The 16,944-nt window shown below is 36.0% G+C and overlaps 1 protein-coding gene across 1 annotated transcript in view; it reads right to left on the reverse strand.

The window, feature by feature from the left end:
• Window positions 1-16,944, reverse strand: part of LOC120634486 (forkhead box protein P1) — a 107,784-nt gene that overhangs the window by 45,809 nt on the left and 45,031 nt on the right. The window contains exon 3 of the mRNA XM_039905123.1: window positions 12,422-12,448. Within this exon, the coding sequence (XP_039761057.1) occupies window positions 12,422-12,448 (27 nt within the window). The remainder of the gene's footprint in view (window positions 1-12,421; window positions 12,449-16,944) is intronic.

The following is a 16,944-nucleotide window of genomic DNA, read 5'->3' on the forward strand; positions in this document are numbered from 1 at the left end:
TAAAAATATGATTTTATTTAAATTCATGGTTGAAGACTTTCACATTAGTCAAACGCCAGTTGGTCACATCGCACCGATAATAACTTCGCTAATGTCACGTAGCAAATATTGCAGATACACGATCGAGATAGTTTGAAAGTCAAAAAAATCTAATTATTATTGACGTTATTCATATTTACTATTCATATTTATTTTAGTAGTAGTAGAAGTTTTGGTGACGGAGCTCGAAGTACTATCGCCATGCTTATTTTTGCCGCCAAGCAGTACTTTTGTGGTCCAGTCTGAAGAGCGGATGAGGCTTAAACGTAGGTGACGGTTCAGGTTGATGGACACAGTTGGGTTTGCGGTTTGGAAATTTACTTTTATCTTATATCTTTAAACGAGAAATTCTTGTATATATATATATATATATATATATATATATAATTGGAATCTCGGAATCGGCTCCAACGATTTTCATGAAATTTAGTAAACAGGGGGTTTCGGGGGCGATTAATCGATCTAGCTAGGATTCATTTTTAGAAAATGCCTTTTTATTTGTGTTTTCCGGTAATAACCGATTTGGTGCAACGAAGTTGCACGGGTCAGCTAGTATTTTATAATTTCACAAGTACAAAACATGTGCAACTAGAGCACCTAAAGAAGCCTACAGTTAGTGAACATTTAAATGAAAGCTTCTAAAATATTCGATATTAGGTGCAAATTAATTGTATAATTTATCAAAATAAGTCATCGGGTTTAGAAATAACCCGCCATATGTACCTACGTCAGGATGGTGGCTCACATGCGTTCAACAATATCGGAGAGCGTACAAAATTAAAGTAATATTAATATAATGCTCCCTTAAGTAAAATTGACTTACATCTATTTGGATATGTCTCATTTATAAATATATATGTAGTTGGAAAATCCAAAAGTGCACGCCTCATAACCTCATTCATTACAATAAAATTGAGATTATTTGTAAATAATAATTAAACTACATCCAATTATTCCGTGAAAAGTAATAGGCTTCTATTCCTCATAATACTGAAGCCTATAAAAAAAAACCAACTCGATAAGTGAAGTATTTCGCTCGTTATCACAAGATACGGCATCCGCACATACAGACACACGGGCGTCCAAGACAGAACTTTTTTAAACCAATTTTTTAATTAGTTTAAATAATAAAAAGAGATTTAAAAATATCATGAGTGTTAAAAATTGTGTTTTTACTCAAAATTTGTCTATTTATATTCACTTATAAAAGCAATAAAGAATAAAAAAGTGACATTTTTAAGTTGAAGAATCACGCGGTGTGTGCAAACTGACACCGCTTGCAAGCTACCTCAACGCTTCGCTTATGAGGCGTGCAAAAGTAATATATTAAGAGTATATCCGCCAACCTTACATCAGAATAGCTCTCTTTAATGTTATGTTTTCTTAAAAAAACCATAAATGTAGACTTATGGACAGTTTAGTACAATAACGAACCTATTGGTTTGGCGTGGAGCGATGGCAAGAGACCTGATGGTATGACGCTCATTCCTTGTAGGCTGGGAAAGTCACTTGTGTGGGATGCAACTTGTGTCTTGTGATACCCTAGCTGCATCGCACATCCAGGCCACCTCGTCAATGGTGGGTGCGGCTGCTACCAGTGCCGAGCAGACCAAGAGGCGTAAATATGAAAACCTGGAGAGCAGTTTCTCTTTTGTGCCTTTTGGAGTATAGAGTCTGGGACCGTGGGGTCCGGAGGCACAAGCAATTTTTAAAGAAATATCAAAAAGGGTTATCGAGACAAAAAGGGTAAAGGATGATCCTAGAGCGGGTTAGTTTTCGTCAGTTATCTTGGCCAAAGAACAAGTTTGGCCATCCAAAGGGGCAATGCTGCCAGCATCTTAGAAACTGTGCCTCGCTGCGGTGGTTTTGAAGACGTTTTACATTTTATTTAGTTTTACATAGTTTATTTTAGGTTATATTTATAAAAGAAATCCTATCCCTACTAGGGTTAGTAGAAGTATCCTATCCTATCCTATTCTATTCTATTCTATTCTATCCTATCCTATCCTATCCTATCCTACTAATATTATAAATGACAATGTAAGTTTGTTTGTTACGCTTTCACGCAAAATCTACTTGACCGCTCCTCATGAAACTTTGTACACATATTCTTGAAAGTGTTAGAAGTAATATAGAATACTTTTATCCCAACATTAAGCTCGGTTCCTTTGGGAGAGGGGATGAAAGTCTTTGAAGATTTTACACCATAACCTGTAAATTATTAAATGTATAACGTACATTTGTCGTACATTAATCCTGTACAGTTTCGATCGATTGGGATATCATACACCCGCCATTCCGAACGATACAAATAAGAACGTTCAGTTCAGAAAAGTTTGTTTATAAATCAGTGCAGCCGTTCGGTGTGACAACCACCCGGCTCCCAGTAGGCCATTGACATTTTTATTGGGCGATGATTTAGAGGCTATCGATTGCGTCGCCACCACTCATCCAGACTATTTGAATTTAGGGCTCTGGTCTACTGACATCGCGTCCGGGCCTGATGAATCGCTTTATTCTGTTATTGCAGGTTTTGGGTCTAAGCTCTGATATAAATAAAAAAAATCTAAGATACCCTCGATATTTGATAGCCTTATTGAGGGAATTGCGAAATAAAATATGTAATTCGTTATTTTGTGATGACGGCCATTTTGGATTTTAAATTTGTCATTGTGTTCAGTATTCTACTTCTCAAGCTCTTTCATTTGTTACATTTGAGGGAGTTGTAAAAGAAAATCTAATTCGCCATTTCGTGGACCGATTTTCATAAAACCTAGCTATGAACTCCCTCGACTAATTCACCTTTCAAATGAAAAAAAATAAATTGTTTATGCGTTCGGAATATAATATAATGCAACAGACATGTTAAACTTTAACATATCGTTTTTGCGTCGGGGTTTAATAAAATAGCTTTTGCATGGATTTTTAAAAATCCCGCAGAATCATTTTTATCACCCGGATAAAAAGTATCCTAGGATGCAGACTATCTTTAAGCCAAACTGCATCAATTTTGGTTTAGATATGTAAGCATGCCTAAGTGGCTAAGGTTACTTTTTTAAACGCCCCTGGAACGTGTTCGGCTTAAAAAGTATTCTATGTCTTTCTTCAGGATTGAAAAATTCTTGAGCATTTGGTTGAAAACGAAGTTATTTTCATCATCATATAAACCTATTACCAGCCCGCTAAAAGCCTTTGAAAACATTATGGACAACTCTAAGGCATGCAGGTTTCCTCGCGATGGTTTCCTTTAATGTTAAAGCAGGTTATATTTCATTGCGGGAAATTAAAGGTCCGACTGAAGTCCTAGAGTCTATCCATACACATTTACCTAAATAGATCTCCAACATAGCTCCAATCCAAGTCGTTGGGACATTAATAAATCGAGAAGAGTTTAAGTACACAAAAAAGCTTAATGGAATTCAGATTAAACAAAAAAAAGTATTAACACCGAACTATGCTGGGTACTATGTTACTATATCTACTATGCTGTGTACTAGGAGCTCTAGGAGAGTGTACTTATGAGCGTGTAGGCGTAGCCACGCCCTGTTGAGTGACGCCCAGGCCGCTTTACAGCGACCGCCTACCCGCGGTTCAGCACCGAGAGATGGCTTTAGCTTTTATATTTAGATTTTATACCCAATTTTATTTGTGACTGGCGTGAATGATGTATTTATAGCCTTTGGTAATGGCAATGGATATATATTGATATCGTCATAATCGTGTAAGACTGGCGGCTCTAAGTTTTGTCGAACTCTACTTTAGATATTATTATTGTCATTTTTAAATAGGTTTCTGGAGTTTTTTTTCTTAACTATTTATCACAGAATTTAGAATATACAGAAACCCTGTTCACGAGTAATATTGAAGCATCAAAAACCACTCCACTTTAGTAGTGTTTCTCGAAGAGGGATAGGCGGTTAGTCATTTCATACATTTAGCAGTTGTCAGTTATTATTTAACCTCTAATGCTCTTAACGTTTACCATAAAATGAGGAAGATGGGGAAAGTTTGTGAGCTAGCAACATTCCGCGGATGTGAAGTGAATTGAGACGTTCTCGAGGCTTCTGCTCTGTTTTTGGACATGCATTTTGGTAATGCACCGAGTGATTCTTTTTTTATTCCACTACAAGATAACCCTTGACTGCAATCTCCTATACCCAATAGCGTAAACAGGATTTGCGACAAGGGTATGCATAAAGCAGGTGGATGGCATAAAATGGAAAAATTTCCCCTTCAATACTAGTTATATAAAATAATTTGGGTATGCAGTGCTTTTGTGCATGTATGAAGTGCACGCCACTGCCTATACCTGTAGGTAAGTGATGATGCAGTCTAAGATCTGTCATGGGTATGGCAGTAGTATTTAACCCATTCCTCTAATCCGTTTTAGAACATCGTACCGTAACGCTAAATCGCTAAGCAGTGTCTTTCTCAGTAACCGCTGAAGTCCTCAGACCAAAACAGAGAAAATCGGAAGTTATATTTTCCCCTGGCCAGATATCGAACACGGAACCTACGCACTTAAAAGAGGTAAGAAACCGAAGATGAAGTTACCATATTATTGCTAAAACATTGGGATTGCGTGGTATATTAAATTCCAAGTCGATTAGAACATCTATATATATATATATAATATATGCGGGAAAGGGAATCTCCGGATTTATCTGGCAAGTAATCCTGTAAAGTTTGGTGTCGATCGGAGCACTGCTATTTTTGAACTGTCAAACTGTCAAATACAGCTTTTATGTACTATGATGACATTCTATTATTGGGTGTTGATAATGATCTTCACCCGCTCGAGAAGAGAATAGAAGAGAATGAATACGGAGAGAAATAAATGATTTAATATATTATGAGACTTAAATTAAAAATTTAATGGGTAAGTTTAATGTTTAAATAAAATAAAGCAAAATCTATCCCGGCGAAGCGGGCTGGGTACGCTAGTATATTATGAAAATTAAGCGTAATTTGCTATACACCGCGAAAAGTAGGAGAATCTGTATGGTGTAATTTAAAATTTCTTTAATCTTTATACTACAGATCTTCGGCAATGTACCCTCAACATACAGAGGGCGCATTGTCGAAGAACTGTGCCAGTGTGGTGGACAACGGCCTAACCCATTTCTTATTATGAAAATTAAGCTTAATTTGCTATACTCCGCGAACAGCAGGAGAATGTATGGTGTAATTTATAACTTCTTCAATCCGTATACTCCACACCAAACAGATCTTCAGCAATATACCCTCTATGCACGTTTCGCTCCGAAACCGGAGCATCCTCAGGAGATGTTGCCTTTACAATGACTAATTGACTTAACCATTATTCTTTGTAAAGTCAACATCTCCTGAGGATGCTCCGGTTCGGAGGATCTGATTCGTGTGGAGTTGGAAAATTTAAAATTTAAAAACTTACGGTTTTCAATATGGTGTTCATTATTCTAATAGTCTAGCCCTTTCATTTGATACCCATATTGAGTGTATTGAGGGAGTTGTGAAAAAAATAAATGCAATTCACCATTTTGTAATGGCGGGCATCTTGGATTTAAAATTTGACATAGTGTATAGAATTTTACTAGTCAAGCCCTCTAATTTGATACCCATATTGAGGGAGTTGTGAAAAAATACGCAGTCCGCCATTTTGTGGCAGCGGCCATCTTTGACCTATTATCATCAAACATAGCTAAGAACACTTGCCACTTATTCACCTTTCAAACAAAAAAAAATATCAAAATCTGTTCATCCGTTCGGGAAACAAGATGCCACAGACAGACGCATATACTTGTACATAGAGACACGTCAAACTTTCAACACGTTATGCGTCGGGGGATGATTAAAAACAACTTACGTTAATTTAAAACACATACTCTTAGACTACACTCGTTAATGTCGGAATAGCAATCGCTTCAAGAGCAATAAAAGCGGAGACGCAGCAATTTGTAGACATATCTATGGCTACATCTAGACTATATCTAGGTCTGTCTGGTTTACGGCTCTGCATAATGTACTAGCAACCGTCTGCTTCCTATACATTAAGGGAATTCAGCAACGTATATTTTAGGAAACTTGGTTTTCGATCTTACAATGTTAATTGCTTCGCTTAAGTTTTATGGCTGGCCACGGGTCTGCGAGGGATTTAGAGTTTTAACCCACCAAACTGCTCACCAACAGCACAATGTGTGATGGCGGGTTTCAACATTAATTATCACTTTTTTTTAATCCCCGATGGAAGCTGGACGAGTCTGTATGGTGTTTGTGTATGAGTGTGTGTATTTAAGTGTATGTGTGTGTGTGTACATTTGTGTGGGTGTGTGTGTGTGTGCATATTTTGTACCTATAGTGTATAATATAAAAAGTCGGGGGTTTTAAAAAATATATATGTATATTTATCTTTGTAATACATAAATAATTATACCTATCCCTATCCCTTCCCTATCCCTATCCCTATCCCTACTAATATTATAAATGTCAATGTAAGTTTGTTTGTTACGCTTTCACAAAAAAATTCCTTAACCGATCCTCATGAAACTTTGTTCACATATTCTTGGAAGTGTTAGAAGTAATATAGGATACTTTTTCCACTGGTTTACTGGTTCCATTGGGAGAAGGGTGTGAAGTGTTTGACGATTTTACACCATAACTCCGACAAATTATAACCGATTTAAATAATTATTTTTGTACTAAAGAGGTTATAATATGTGTTTAATTTTGCCCAAATTTTGTGTAGATCTAATGAATGTGGTTGGAGATATGGACAGAACTCATCAGCGGACAATAGCAAACCCCTCATTTAAGGCTTAGCGATGCTGAATACTTTAATTTTTTTTAGAACTACAACCAAATTGAATGCCACATTAAACAACATAATCAAGCGGGCACCAGCTAGTATATATATATAACAGCCTTTCACGTAGCACGTTCAGCCGCGTGAAAAGGTCGGGTGGTTAAAACTGTAACGGGTGCAATAACTTAAAAAGCTCAAAAAGCCTGACTAATGACTATGAGGTAACTAATATAAACTGTCAAAGGAATAAAGGATTAACGGAAAACTTTGCATCATCCAATCTTTAGTGTGTCAATAAAAAAGAACGTTTATTGCCACTAAAGCCGAACGCTCTGTCAAAATGGCCGCCACGCAGCAGTTTTTTACGACTAGAAAACAAAATTTTATTACTATTTACTTACTTCTAATGTTCTTAGTTCTGTCGTTTTTGTAAATTCCTATAGGTCATCTTATAAACCCATTACCGGCCAACTGGACGGGCCAACGGAACGGGCCTTATACCACAATGAGAAGGGGTTAAGGCCGTAGTCGGCCGACTCCACACCTAAGTACCTTTGAGAACATTATGGAGAACTCTCAGGCATGCAGGTTTCCTCACAATTTTTGGCGGCGATTGCCAGAGAGTCACAGGTACAAATTCTGTCGGTTCCGAAAATTTTTATATGCATTTTAAATTTGTTAAATTTGATATTTCCTCCAAGCGTACGTAAAATCACTATTTAAAAAAAAAAAAAGGTTCCTCACAATGTTTTCCTTCACCGTTGAAGCGAGTCATATTTTAATTAACTTATCAATAGTCTATTATCTTGTTGTGTAGTCTGGTTTATGTATTAGTATGTAGATATTGGTATGTATGTACTAAACAGTGTACCCCACTTATTCGTTTTCTTTTTAGTTTTCCTAATCCTAAGGTTGGCTGGCAGAGATCGCTACTTAGCGATAAGGCCGCCTTTTGTATCCTGCTTAATTTTTCATGTGTTTGTTATTTTTTTTGTCTCGTTTTTCTGAGTGGTGTACAAATAAAAATAAATAAACTTGGAAAAGTCAGAGGTGCGTGCTGGGATTCGAACCCCCGAAAGTGAAGTTGAAGTCCTACCCACTGGGCTATCGCTGCTTCACACTTTATAGATATTACGCATTATTTTGAATCATTGTCTCACAATTCTCTTCTCTACTCTCTGTCTGTCTTTTTGTGCTCTAACTCCTCCTAAACCTTCGGCTTTGGTGTCGGCTAGTTACCACCCTACGGTCAAAGAACCTGGTGACCCGGGCTGGTGCTCCGGGGCCGCTTGATAAGTAAAGAAAGATAAAATATGTACAAACAATATCATAAATATTAATTTTTCATAATATTAAGTTAATTTTGCTTGTTGTTAGATAAGGACTAAGGAGTATATCTTTTGAAATTTTAATTTTTTAAATTAAATTCATTAATTTCGAGTATGCCTATTTTATAAGCACTTTTGAAACGTCCAGTCAGACTGTTTGTAATGACTCTACCAACAACCGGTGGATGAAGGAAGAGTTAAAGTGTGAGAAAGTCGAGAAACATGCTTCTAGCATTTATGCCTATTACTTTTTTACCTAGCTAAAAGCAATTTAATATTGTTGACGTTTTGTTTCTGAACTATAATCTTGATACTTCAGATGTCATATAGAGTGTCATGTTACAATAATACTGCTCTAAACGATGGTAGTAAGCTCCTTTACTGTAAGTGCGTGCATACAATAAATATCTCAAAGCCTATACACCAGAACTTGAGACCAAAACAGAGAAATGATCCGTTTCACAAACAGGGGTCTGCGGTTACCCCAGAGTAAAGAATACTACAGAGGGCGCTCGTTGTATGCCCAGTGGGCTAACACTGCCCAAACACCAGTACTGAATGCACCCACATCAACATAATTACAAATACTAGATGCTTAAGTAGGTACTTATATTGATTGTTTGTCGCAGAAAGCGACTGCTAATTTTCCAGCTATAGTTAGGAATTGAAACTGACAAAGATAACTTTTTATCCCGGGGAAACATACTCGTAGCAATACCAGCACGGCTAGCATGGGCAGAAGACAACTTTTTTTCCCGGGGAAAGGATAAAAATTGATCTACTGCCACATCTTTATCAACTCTCCGAGCACTGGCGCACAAGTGCAAATAATATATGTGTCATAAATAAACGGAGTAAACTTCTCCTATTCCCTGTTCCCGTGCTTTAGCAGGTGGACAAGTTAATTATTATCCCCTATCAGGGTATATAATTTTTGTCTCCTGCCTGTAGTCGCGGAGAACAGCTTTTTCACCAAAAGCTATACATAATGTGCAGTGGCGTGCATAGAGGATATGCACAGGGTATGCAGACGATATAAAATAAAGAAAATCCCCAGTTCGAATTATAAATATTTAAGGGTAGGCTTTTTATAACTCTTAGAATGCCTATCCTTAAGTTTTTTATAGCTCTTACTGGAGATTTTCTTCATTTTATATCATCTGCATACCCTGTGCATACCCTATATGCATGCCCTAAATTTGGCCTTTGTACCTTTCATAGCTGCCTACAAACCGTTGGTAGAGTAGTTAAATATATCCACTTAATGTTTTAGAAGTGTCTAAAAACTAGGCCTACTTAAATAAAACAAAGGATTTTTATATGGGTTTGGTGTAGCATATAAGAGTTTACTTCGCAATTCAAACAAACATATAGATACTGTCGAATTATGACCTTATGGTGACCGGGTTACTCCCTAGTCGCGCCTAAAGATGATTTACTTCAAAAATCCACGGCTATGAAGCCACAGTTCTTAATAGTTTTCTTAGCCAACGTTTAAATATCACTTCGGAATAATGTACACTTATGTGTATAAAATGAAGTCATGTGGTAGGCCTGAATATATAAAGATTTTTTTCATTTGAAATTTGAATTTGACCGCTGCCCTAAATATCTAAATGGGCTCATAATGGTGAAAAGAGTCCCTCTATTTTTTTTTGTATTCTATGGCAGCGACCCTATTGTTCAAATGTTAAGATGTTACGTAAATATACCGAGAGGGTATCTTCATTTCCATTTTAATACAATGAGGAATTATATCAGTCTTCTATGTCTATCATCGACTTCAAAAAAGGCGGAGGTCCTACGGGATTAAAAAAAACCCAAAGTACTCAACAACTGTTTCATACGAGGCAGTTTATTATTTAATAACCAAATAACGTATTATTATATTAATTTATGTAGATACTAGCAGTCCCGGCGAACTTCGTAACGCGGATATTTTTTTATTAAGAATGTTTTATTTTAATACTTATTATCCTATTCCGGTCTAAGAGGAATCCAAAAAATCAAATAGCATTAAAATTGGTCCAGCCGTTCTTGTGTTATAAATGGTGTAACTAGCACAACTTTCTTTTATATATATTATATGCGTTAGTATATCTTTATACAGTGTAAAATAACCGCTGTTTGTAGGTATGCTTGATGTTTTGAACTCCTAATAGAATTTTAATACAGTTGTCAGCAATAGACAGGGTGATTTAATATAGCGTTTTTTACGTCGTAAACATCGATATATTATTTTTTTTAAATCAAAGAAATTCAACGATTTTTAATTAAAAACCGTAAGAAACATATTTTAGTGCGCTTATAGTGCAAGCGCAGGCTAAATCTTACGAAATAGATTAATTAATTAATGTACTACGGAATTGTGTTATTAATCACAATTAGTATAGGAATAATAGTAGGTGCAGAAGTCATTTGTGGGACTGAGTATACGCTTTTATAATATGATTCCTAAGGTAATTTTGGACTTACCAATGCATAAGTTTAAAGAATGTGTTAAAACACATTTATTACAGCGAGGTTATTATACAATTGATGAATTTCTTTATGTTGCTTGGAAGCATCCGGCTCCGCTTTCATCTCTCACAAGATAGAAAAATGAATTTTGAAATGTAAAATGTAAATTGTTAATGTTGGAAAAGAGCAACTGCTGAGTTTCTTGCCGGCTTCTTCTCGGTAGAATCTGCCTTCCGAACCGGTGGTAGAGTCACTACACACAGACAGACTTGACGTTTCAAAAGTGCTTATATTATACCTACTTGAAATAAATGAATTTTGAATTTTTGAATTATCTACATTACACCCGTGAAGCCGGGGCAATACCAGGGCTTAATTTAAGATAAGTTCCTATGTCAAAGATAATACTCCTATAATCACAGATTGCCAAGAAGCGTGCATTGTTAATTTGCCTTATGTCACTACTGAAAATGAGTACATCCTCATTAATTTCGGTAGCAGTAGAACCTTTTGTGACAGCTCGTCCCGGGAAGTTTAGTTGGGGTTTAAGAATATTGTTCCTCATTTATTATTGATACTAGCGGACTCGCGCAACATCGTCCGCGAATGAGCCGACTCAAAAAAATATTCGTATGTTGACGCGGACTGTTTTGTAGAACTTTAAAAGTCAAAGTCAAAGTCAAAGTCAAAGTCAAAAATATCTTTATTCAAGTAGGCCCACAGGTGGCACTTTTGATGCGTACATAAGAATTACACGGTAGTGAGATGATGGCGATAACCACATTCGTAAACTTAAAACTAAAGCTACGAGGGTTCCAAACGCGTCCCGGTCTAAGAAGAAGCCCACAACAAACTTAGCCGGGTGTTTTTTTTTTTTTTTTGTTATCGCCATCTCACAATGTCATTTTAAATTATTAGAAGAGCAACCTGGTTAGAGTAATAATTTACACCCAAGCTTTTTTATCGTTTACGTAGTCCTTTATACTATAATAGGACTTTTCTATAAGCTTACGTTTAATACAAACTTTGAACTTTTTAAGAGACATCTCCAAGATGTCAATTGGTAGTTTATTGTAGAATTGTATGCAATTTCCTTTAAACGAATTATGAATTTTATGTAACCTAGTATATTGCACTGTAAGTTTATTCTTACTTCTAATGTTTAAATTATTGCAGTCACATTTTTTCTTAAATTTAGAAATGTTTTTATGGACGTACATTAAATTTTCAAATATGTACTGACTGTCATTATTTTAAAATCTTTAAATTTATCTCTCAATGACTCTCTCGGACCCATTTTGTAGATAGAACGAACAGCCCTCTTCTGCAGCACGAAAATAGTGCTAATATCAGCAGCATTACCCCAAAGTAAAATTCCATATGACATAATGCTGTGAAAGTAACTAAAATATACCAGTCTAGCAGTTTCTACGTCGGTCATATGGCGTATCTTCTTTACCGCATAGGCAGCAGAACTAAGCCTGTTCGATAAATTATTTACATGAGGGAAAGAAACAAAAATTCCGAAAATTCCGATATACTTACTACATACTTCCGTCGTTTGGCGTAACGTTTACCGTTCACGCATCGCACGCATCAGAATCTCACAAAAAGGATATTTTTTGCCCGAGATTCCAATAAAAATGAATTATATCAGTTAGATCGATTTATCGCCCCCGAAACCCCCTTTGTACTAAATTTCATGAAAATCGTTGGAGCCGATTAAACTGGTCGTTTTAATTTTTTCCTGTTTTTTTCAATAAAAGTATATTCATTCATTCGCTCATTCATAAATTAACTTTCTTTAACTTACCAGTATTGGTAGTTGCACCATTGGACTCTGTAAATAAAAATAATAATTATTTGTAGTATTATTTCTTAACTTCAACAATTATAAGGAAACTGAAATATAAACGAGTAGCTCGAGGTATCTCAAGCAATCTCACCTGGTAACCTGACAAGAGATAATGAAGGATTTTTTTAGGCAGTAATATTCTGTGTACCCTATTGACGACCTCCCTAGCGCAGCGGTGAGCGCTGTGGTTTTATTTTCTAGGTCCCGGGTTCGAATCCCGGAAGGGCAATTTGAGAGTTTATAATTCTGAATTTTCTGTTGTCGGCCTACACAAGACAAAGAGGTACCTACCGCCATACGATTTAGCGTTCCGGTACAATATCCTAAATCACGACCTACCTTGTAAGTGAAATAAATTAAATAATACCTTTTTCTGTATTCGTTTTTAAACGCTATTGGTTGCCTGGAAGAGATCGCTATGTAGCGATAAGGCAGCAAAACTGCATACGGTATTTTGTTAATGCTTTTCTGCTTTATGTACCTTTTGTGGTGTATAATGAAAGTATATTGGCGGCCAATTGGCGCAGTGGACAGCGACCCTGCTTTCTGAGTCCAAGGCCGTGGGTTCGATTCCCACAACTGGATAATATTTGTGCGATGAACATATGAATGTTTTTCAGTGTCTGGGTGTTTATCTATATATTATAAGTATTTACGTATATTATTCATAAAAATTATTCATCAGTTATCTTAGTACCCATAACACAAGCTACGCTTACTTTGGGACTAGATGGCGATGTGTGTATTGTCGTAGTATATTTATTTATTATTTATTATATTCATTCATTTATCATTTTATTCATTCATTCATTCATTCATTCATTCATTCGGACAGTCGATTGGCATATTGGGCGAACCTGCTTTATGAATCCAAGGTTGTAGGTTCTATTCCCACAACTGGAAAATGTTTTTGTGATGCACATAATTGTTTTTCAGTGTCTAGGTGTTTACTGTATATTATAAGTATTTATGTGTATTATATTCAAAATACTTATATATCAGCTAACTTAGTACCCATAACACAAGCTACGCTTACTTTGGGGCTAGATGACGATGTGTGTATTGTCGTAGTATATTTATTATTATTTATTATTCTCGATTAATTCAAAATAAAATGTTCTAGCAAAAATGAATAAATGGGCATCACACTGCTCGAAAATTAATCAAAATAAACATACGATGTTAGCAAAAAATCAAGGTCAAAATCTTTGAACCCTAAGTTCCCTTGACCACTTCTGCCAATGCCTGAGCAGTGATAACAGTTAAAAGATACTCTTATCAATATAACATTTTTTGTTTTCACAACAAAATCATCAAGTATTAAAAAACTGACTTCGAATCTACTACAAAGTAAGATAAATAAATTTTGGTTAATAATTGTACAAGAGCTTTTATCTTGGTAACTTCGGAGTTCCCAGGTTCGATCCCCGACAGTAGCAATTTGGTAGAGGAACAACAAGTGGTACAATTTCGCGAAAAACCGTATTGGGGGTATAGTTTTAATATAAATGCCATACCCCTAACAGGCCCGCTTTCATCTTAGGTTGCATCAGCATTTACCACTAAGACGACGAGCAACACAAAAACTGCTGAGTTTTTTTTATTATTTTAAAAAGTTCTTGACAGAATCTACTTTTTTAACCGGTGGTAGATTCACTACACACAGACATGATTGACGTTTCAAAAGTTCTTATGAAGTAGGCCTACTTGAAATACATGAATTTTGAGCTTGACCTCCCTGGCGCAACGGTGAGTGCTGTGAATTTAAATCGGAGGTCCCGGATTCAATGGCAGGTGCACTTTGGGAATTTACAATTTCTGAATTTAAACTGGTCTGGTCTTGAGGCTTTGGCCGTGGCTAGTTACCACCCTACCGACAAAGACGTGCCGCTAAGCGATGTAGTGTTCCGGTGCGATGTCGCGTAGAAACCCATTAGGGGTATGACTACCATACTCCCTAACAGGTTAGCCCGCTTTGTCTGCATCATCACTTACCACCAGGTGAGATTGCAGTCAAGGGCTAACTTGTAGTGAAATTTTAAAAAAATAAGTATAGTATAGTACTTCCCCGGACGAGCCCGGTCTAAGATATCTGAACAAATGTTTAAAGGGAGTGCACTGCTTGGGATATATTGTAGATAGTTACTCATCATATCAACCAATTACCGTTTCACTACAGGGCACTTGTCTCCTCCCACAATGAGAAGGGGTTAAAACCGTAGCCCAACACGCTAGCCCAGTGCGGAATGGTGGACTCCACACGCATTTGAGAACATTTTGAAGAACTCTCACGTCTGCATACGTTGCTTACTTCCTCTCGTTGTTACTTGGGCGGACGAGCTCTGTCATAAAAAGCTCTACTGTTAAAAAATCTATTAAAAAAGTGTATGCATGTAACCTTTACGTGCGATTTAAGTAAAACTTTTATTATTAAATAAAATAAATAAATAAATAAATATACTACGACAATACACACATCGCCATCTAGCCCCAAAGTAAGCGTAGCTTGTGTTATGGGTACTAAGATAGCTGATGAATATTTTTTTATGAATATAATACACATAAATACTTACAATATACAGATAAACACCCAGGCACTGAAAAACATTCATGTTCATCACACAAACATTTTCCAGTTGTGGGAATCGAACCCACGACCTTGGACTCAGAAAGCAGGGTCGCTGCCAACTGCGCCACTCGGCCGTATTATTTATTGATGAAAGAGTAAAATATGCCTTGGACTCATGGACCCATTTCATTTTATATTCTATTTGAAATTCAAAAATATCACTTTCACGTTCTATAAATATTTTCCTTTTTTATATAGAATAATTGAGAGGAGAAAATTGAAGGTTAGATCGGCACTTGTCAATATAACCTTGCCATTGAATATTATAGAATGTCGCAATCGTCAGAAAATTTATTAATAATGTATTAATCACACAAGTAATAAATAAACAAGTATATTTAGAGTTTCAAAAAACTTTGCAATTTTTTTTTTTTTTTTAAACTGTTAAATTTTTATTCACTCTGCTATTCACAATTGATCCGTTTGAAAATATTGGAAATAAATAATCCTAATTGATTATGATATTTGCCAGTTATACGCCTGTGGAGTATAATATGATATGACAATCCAAATTATTTTTATTTTTAAATTGCGAAAACTACACAGACGCCAGACGTAAGCGTTACTTCCGTCAGAAAAAAATCTGAGTTACTCCCTAGTCGCGCCTAAAGAAGTTTTACTTCGAAAACTTCAATTAGAGTTTCTGAAATATAACCCATTCTGAATTATCACCCTGTAAATAAATAGCATAGGTAAACGTACAAAGCCGATCGGCTAATCCTAGTTAACACAAACGTCACGAGTTATCTATTCTATGTCTAGTTTTATATCTACAAATATTGAATTATCACTTATTTACACAATAGGGACAATCGCATGCGATAAAACTTGCAAATAATAACCTAAAGTATTGTGCACATATACGTTAACTAATAAATATACTACGACAATACACACATCGCCATCTAGCCCCAAAGTAAGCGTAGCTTACGCTATAACTAGCTTCTGCCCGCGACTTCGTCCGCACGGACTTCAGAATTGGGTCTGAAGCTCGTTAGCAATTTTTAATCTTACCACCGGAACTATTTGTGAGATCGGTATAGAAAGTACATGTCCTTTTCCATAGGTGACATGCATATCAAATTACAAAGCTGTCTGCCCGCGGCTTAGCTCGTAAACAATTTTCAATATTCCTTCTTAAGGAATCGGTATAAAAGGTAGCCTATATTCTTTTCAATGTCAAAGGCTACGTATATGCCAAATTTCATCCAAATTCGTTTAGCCGTTTTTGCGCGATTGAGTAACCAACATCCACACTTTCGCATTTATAATAGTACTAGCTGTTACCCGCGACTTCGTTCGCGTGGAATAATGGTTTTTATTCCTGCGAGAACTTTCCTATTTCCCGAGATTAAAGGTAGCCTATGTTCTTTACCATATATATATGTATAAGGCTATATGCATGCAAAATTTCAGCATAATCCGTTCAGCCGTTTTTGCAACAAACATCCATACTTTCACATTTAAAATATAAGTAGGATACATATTTAAATATATATATATATATATATTTAAAGTATAAGTAAAGTAGTAGGAAGTGGGTATAAAATTTATTCAGTAATCAATCCAGTCAATTTAGACCAAAAAATGAGAGTGAAGGTGCATAAAGTCCCAACAAGCTGAAAATCAGTAAAATTGTTCAAAACATAATCAATACTTATAATAGAACTGTAACTGGAAGATTTCTATACATTTAAAATATTTTTAAAATTTTGAACGGGGGAAGCTTTATAACCGATACCGAGTCAAAAACAGATTTTTATTTAATTCTTGTCTGTCTGTCTGTCCGGGCATCACGTGAAAACTACTGAACGGATTTAAATAAAATTTGGTACAGTGGTAGCTGATATCC

The sequence above is a fragment of the Pararge aegeria genome, chromosome 24 (assembly GCF_905163445.1).
Source record: "Pararge aegeria chromosome 24, ilParAegt1.1, whole genome shotgun sequence".
NCBI lineage: Eukaryota > Metazoa > Arthropoda > Insecta > Lepidoptera > Nymphalidae > Pararge > Pararge aegeria.